At 39.1% G+C, this 6,845-nt stretch overlaps 1 protein-coding gene across 1 annotated transcript; it reads left to right on the top strand.

Annotated features, from left to right (window-relative positions):
- Positions 1-1,522: 1,522 nt before the first annotated feature.
- On the top strand, positions 1,523-6,509 carry LOC139250745 (probable G-protein coupled receptor 139). The gene is made up of 2 exons (XM_070873111.1): positions 1,523-1,592; positions 5,611-6,509. Exons 1-2 carry the CDS (start codon positions 1,523-1,525, stop codon positions 6,507-6,509), a joined length of 969 nt encoding a protein of 322 aa, XP_070729212.1.
- Positions 6,510-6,845: the final 336 nt, after the last annotated feature.

The following is a 6,845-nucleotide window of genomic DNA, read 5'->3' as shown; positions in this document are numbered from 1 at the left end:
CTATGCGACTACAGTCTGAATGTGCATAAGCATGTATCAGTTTTTTCTTTGACAATGCAAAGGTGACGGTGTTGAACATCTATGAATCCATATCCACCTAATTAGGTGCAAATGTAAGTTGTGAGCAGGATGCAACAAGGTATCAAGGGGACTTAGAAAGACTAGCCAAATTGGCAACAACTTGGTAAACGGAATGTAACATGAAGAAATCTATGTTTCCTCTTTGGTAGGAAAAATAAAAAAGCAGAGTATATTTGAAATGGTGAGAGAAATGCGAAAATGGTGGTGTCCAGAGGAACCTGGGTGTTCTTGTACACGAAGCGTTGCTCGTTAACATACAAGTACAGGAAGCTATTAAGAAAGCAAATGGTGTGTTGGCCTTAAATTCAAGTGGATTTGAGAAGGATAACATTGCTATAGAGGAGGTGCAAGGAAGCTTCGCCAGCCTAGTCCTGGGATGGGGTCAGTTGTCCAATGATGAGAAATTGAGTAGACTAGTGCTATATTCTCTAGATTTTAGAAGAAAAGGAGTAGATATCATTGAATATACAAAATTCGTAAAGGGCAAATGTCAGGAGGCCGTACCCTCTGGCAAGGTGTCCAGAACCAAGGGACATAGTCTCAAAATGAAGGCATGGCCAGTTAGGACAGAAATGAGAACGAACTTGTTCATTCAGAGAGTGATGAATCTTTGGAATTCTGTCCCCCAGATGAGAATGGACGCTCCGTCTTTGAGTTTTTCGCGGTGGATGTCGGTCGATTATTGAATCTTAGGCGAATCATGGGATATGATGACAGTGCTGCAAACAAGAGTTGAGGTAGAAGATCACCCATTACTTTCTTTTATTGCAGAGCAGGCTCGAGGGGGCCGAATGGCCTATTCTGTTCCTAATTATTATCATGTTCTTATTCACTTCTCACGTTTAAAAATGGGGATGCCAGCAATAGACACGGCGAATATCATAAGCTTGTGAATTCTTTTTTTGAAAACAAAAATATTTGGAAAAGCCCAGTTCTTCTTTGATACTTTGTATGACAAGATTTGAATTTACATATCTATTTGCATTGCAAACTTCCACGGTACTGACTTTGCATGTCTCTAATCTATGCACAATGTTGTGAGTGCAAATTCTGGAAGAGTTAATACAGAATTGACATAACAGCCCATTTGGCAATTTAAAAACATCATATAAATAAGAAGTCTCCTGTAACACAACACTGGTGTTTCGGGAAAACAGTTGTATTTTTATTTATTGTGAATAAATAGGAAACAATATGTTATCGTATGTGTCTGAATACTCATAAAGCTATTTGTATTGCTCAATAAAAGTAGAACATTAAGTGGTTAATGAATCTAGTTGTTCGAGCCAATGTAACTAACATAACGTGTGGCACATTCCCGCGAATTAGCTGCATGGAGGTTCTCTCGTGTATCAGTCAATTTCCTTTGAACTAATCTTAATATTTGATCATTTTGCAGCCTTCTGATTAGCAGCACAGATATCGCTGTTTCTCGCGGAAAATGGGATATCCACTAATATATCGAATCGAACGAATCTACTACCCTATCCTTGCAGTCTTTGGTGTCACCGGTAAGATATTACATCCAGTTAGTCATATTGTAACGCCCTATGTGATGATTACTGTTCCTGTAGGGTGGCCAGCCCAGCGACACCTTTGTTACAAATTCTTTTCCGTACAGCTTACATTGAACTGGATCATCGAAATGTACAGGCCAATAAATCCATCTCGGGCAGTGGTTCAAAACGGGCGGTAGAGGATCGGGTGCCCGTTGGTGGCAGCATCAGCTATTCGGTCCCACGTGCAGTCAAAGTTACTATCTATAACGGGTGGACGATCCGTTACCGCCCATTTTGCGAATCGCCCTAGAGCCATTTCTAGAATCAAATGCACTTCTTTGTCGAAAGGTTAACGTTTGTTGAGTATTTGGCAGAAGCAATATTGCCGAATTAGCCTAATCTCATGTGCATTGTGGAATTTTCCATCTAAAATAGACATGGACATCTGATCAGAAATAGTACAGAAACGCTTTGGGACATGTTGGTTTACTGTAATGATTTTAATTAAGTTGCACATGCGAGGACGATTGGGGACAAAAGGGTAGCAATTAACATTGCAGCAGAAAGTAGGTTCCAGTTTCCTAACTCATAAGGTTCACTTTGTTCATCAGTTAATTTGTCTCTGCATAAAAGTGGGATGTTACATATATTCGCTACAGTCGCATCCTGCTCTTCACTTGCTCAGTTAAAGTCTTTGAAGGTGAAATTGTCACCAATATTCAAGTTGCACTGAATCGTATCACAATGAAACAAATCTGATTGTAGAACTTGATGCAAGAATAACTTCATAGACCCCATTCCAGTTGTGTTCACATATTTCTTCATTAACATGATTGCTTGTTATATTATCAATTGTGTTGCCCTCGGGCTGTAAAAGCCACTCCCTTCTTCCTGCCATGAGGTACCATGGAACGATTGAGTCGCCCTGCTGCGAGTACTGCGTGGAATATGTGCTATTGGCCTGGAATTTGTTGTGATTAAGATGGCGAACTAAAATCATCCACAGTTATTATCCCTTTGAACCTGACCACTTGATCATGATTAAGGGCATATGCATCAAACAAGAAAATCCTGAATTTGTAGTCACATATTCACTATTTGACACAGGCTTTGCTGAGCCCCGCCCCTTCTCCACCTCCATTAGCCTGGTTTCACTGTAAGCAGGGAAAGTCCAACTAACCAAGACTTGTCTTTTCTGTCTAATCTTGCTGTTAAACGAAAGATTAACATATAGCCTTGTTGCAATAAGGTAACTGGGGTGTAATCGCCTATTGCCAGCTAAAGAAAAATTATGCTCTTGGAAAATTAATTTGGATTTGTAGCGTGATCAAAGTTTTGCATAACAATGAAAATAACAATTATTATTCAACTTAAAAATATATATTTTTTAAATTATTGCTAGTATTTATATCAGTTTTACCTTGTCCCATGCGAGAACCTCAATATTTATTCTGCTGCCAACAACATTTTTAAACAGTCTGAATAAAAGCAAAATCGCCACATCCTGTTTGATGGTCGGTGAGAATTATGGATTTTGATTGTCTGCGCAGACAGATTGTTGATGTCACGACAGTTCTCATTTGGGTGTTCCCAGCATTCTGCACTGGTCTGACTTGCACGTCATCAGAGAGATCGCAAGATGGTTTTGTGCAGCTGTCTTCGGGACCAACAATGATTGCCTTTGCTTCGGTGTTGACTGTATATTCCAGACCAATTCTTTACCTGAAGAAGAAGTAGTGCAGCTCAACCATATAGATGCACGTAAAGTTAGCAACCAACACAAAGCTCCACGAAAATAATGTTATTTAAGTTAATTGAGCTGGAAAAGCGATAGGTTAGCGCCTCCTGTCAGGAAGCTAATTGTTTAGTGATTGGTTGCGGTGAATGCAGCAACACACGCAAACCTCGGTGCCGAATTAGCACTTGCGCTAAATCATCGTACCTGTGCCTCTGGTAATTCGCAGATTGTGATGTCATAAAGTGCGCAGTGCTCCAGTAGTGCCCTGGATAGAACATTAACTCGCGCACCCTGCAGTATCAATGCACTCCGAAGTTGACAGCGAGAGGATGCGTTACAAATCCGGAAGGCCAATAGGCGAGCAGTAATTAAAGGATCTGCTGTTCAGCTCGACTACACTTTATTATTTGCACTCGTCTGGTGCCTGTGCAAAGTTTTTCCTGTCTCAGTCGTGCAAGGTGTCCAAGCCCTTCACTTTGTCGAAGTGTTCACGACGATAATGTGAGTCATGCCGGTCGCCTTCAAAACAGAGCGGACAACTAGCTGATGCAACATCATTGGGCTTTCCATTATGCGTTGGACACAGCTTCACATGCCGTTAGCACTGTGCTCCTCATGGTTTAGTGTTCTTTGCTGCCTCCCCTCTCTCGCACGTTATAACCCTAAGAGAAGATTGGTGCTTGAATTAGCACTCCACTTTCCACTTGGTCTGCCAAAACTAAATATCGCTTAGAGCGATTGATTTGCGTCTAGTACAAATTTTTCCATTTTTAATATTTAACGCCCAACTGCGGCATTACCGAATTTCTAGAGGATTAATAACTCCGCAGATGTGTATATTGGGCCTTGCACATGATTATTGCTAAAGGGCTGAAATGCAAAGTCGACTGCCGTGGAAATCAGATGATGCGGATCAGAAACCCGATATTCGCACGGCTGATCTTCCTTTTTATTTGTACTGCTATTATTTCACTTTTAACGTGACATCTCAACTCATTATTTCATGATAATATTTTATTTCCTTTTTGATATAATGTCTTATATCAATAGTTGATGTTTCCATAATTTCATCATTCTATGTTCTAATTATTTTAAGTACCTGTTGCTTTTATATTTCTATTTCATTGCAATCTCTCAAGTCAATATGCTACTTCTGTTTTACTGTGTGTTTTACTTTAATGAATGAATCCCTGAATTTACTGCATATATTTGTGATATTTATTGTACTTTCCAAAACCATTACAGGTATTCGTGTTTCAGTTGTCTCCTCACTGTGAGCTGCTAAACCTTTCTTGGATTTATTTATTTTAGTGTTCTTCACTGTCCTCTCAATTCAATGACGTTTGAATACACCTCATATAAACCTTCTTATCGTCAACGATCTGAGACAGGGTCTGCAGTTCAGACTTTATCTCCTCTCCTGTACATGAACGTGCACGCCCGACTGATATTTTGCCGCACTTTATCCTGGATTCTTCCTAATTTTCACTTTTTAAACTTCCCGGTATATAATCTCACAATTCCACGTTATCTCTCTTGCTTTTAACATAACTCCTTATCTCAAATTAGTATTTGTTACAGCTGTTTTATTTCGAACTGTACATGCAACTTCCAAAATCATTATCATTATATTCCGAGCATAAATATTCAATTTGTCATTGATTGTCTACAGTTGACTCTTACGTTATGTTCATCACTGAATCCCCTCTTGCATTGTGATACTTTATATCTTCCATTTAGAGTAATCTCATAAACCTTAATGATTGTCCGACTGTTAAAGGAGTTGCCTTTCTTGAAACCTGACGATTCGTTATTCAATTCTATTGTGTCATTTCATCCGCCAACAAGATTATTTTAGAGGTCATTACTGATTTGTGGTTTTACTTTAATTCACAAAGCTAGTCATGGAAAAAATATTGTATAAGCCACTCAAATTATTATGGCTCTCTAAATTTTATTGCATAGCTCATCACTGTGAACTTTCCATTCTTTACATGTTTTATTTATTTTTAATATTTCAATCCATTTGAATCCAACCTTTCTTAGTCTCCAATGAATTTCACCATGCTCTTCTATGCGGCTCATTGAAAAATGCATTATATAAATTTCTCTATTTTGTGGTTGTCCAAATTTGCTATTATTTTCATAATATGAAACATGCGTGGGCTACGAGCGAAATAGTCATTTACCAACGGCACAGACCAAAAACCTAGCAGCAATTGACACGAGATTGTGGTAAACAGAACATATTGGCAGAGTCTAAACTAAATTTTGTATTCCTATTTCTTCAAGTTAACATGGTGGCGATTGTGATACTCTCCCGCGGAAAGTGTGGTCTCTCCAAATGCATCACTCGCTATCTGGTGGGAATGGCAGCGGCCGATCTATTTGTTGTTGTCACTGATGTAATTCTGAATCGCATTAATATTATGTATTTTCCTGTTAATTTCTTGTCCATCACTCCTGTATGCTCTGTGTTGGTTGTGTTGTGCATTGCATCCATTGATTGTTCGGTATGGTTTACGGTTGCTTTCACCTTTGATCGCTTTATAGCCATTTGCTGTCAGAAGCTCAGAACGAAATATTGCACGCAGAGAACTGCGACTGTGGTTTTAGGAGCCGTGTGCCTGGTTAGACCTATTAGATGTATCCCCTTTTACTTTACATTCCAGCCTAAAATTATAATTGACCAAGCTCCCTGGTTTTGTTTTTCGAATGAAAGCTTCTATAATTCGCCCGTTTGGAGCGCATATGAGTGGATTGATAGTATTATAAGCCCTTTAGTACCGATCTGTTTAATTGTTTCGTTCAATGCACTAACGGTCAGACACATTATAGCGGCAAATAGAATCCGCAGGGGTCTCCGGAACAATGGTCAGGATCAGAATGACCAAAACATGGAGAACCGGAAAAAATCCATGATATTGCTGTTTACTCTATCTGGTAATTTCATACTTTTGTGGATGATATATGTAGTGTATTCGCTAAATTGGTTAGTGGAAAACTATAATTATATGGACAAATACCTCAATACTCCGCTGTATCGGGTTCAGCAGGTTGGATTCATGCTGCAGCTTCTTTCTGCTTGTACAAACACGTGTATCTATGGATTAACCCAGACTAAATTCAGAGAGGAGTTGAAGAGTGGGATGAAATATCTGTTTACTCTAAATGGAAAATTACTTAAATAAAAGCATCAAAAGCAATATTTTTTCAATCAAGGTCACTTTTATTTTATTTGGAATGTCTGCTTGGGTAAGTAATAGGCCCGAGGATGAATGATGGATATGAGCTTTTTTTAAATTCAAGCACACTGGTGGATTTCAATCGATAGACTTTTCCTCCCACCAACATTACTGCTACCCATTGGTGTTGTCAGAAACCAGCTAATCTGAATATTTATTGATCTACTGCAACATGTGGACAGGAGTTGTGGGTTTACTGAATGTAAACTGGGAGAATTTGACAAGGAAAAAGAGAGAAATAAGTACGTCGACGAAGGAATTGCTGACACAGGAAGCAGATTA

This window comes from Pristiophorus japonicus, unplaced genomic scaffold (assembly GCF_044704955.1).
Source record: "Pristiophorus japonicus isolate sPriJap1 unplaced genomic scaffold, sPriJap1.hap1 HAP1_SCAFFOLD_42, whole genome shotgun sequence".
NCBI lineage: Eukaryota > Metazoa > Chordata > Chondrichthyes > Pristiophoridae > Pristiophorus > Pristiophorus japonicus.
Note: the sequence above shows the minus strand (reverse complement) of the source record. Positions and strands in the feature narration are given on the sequence as shown.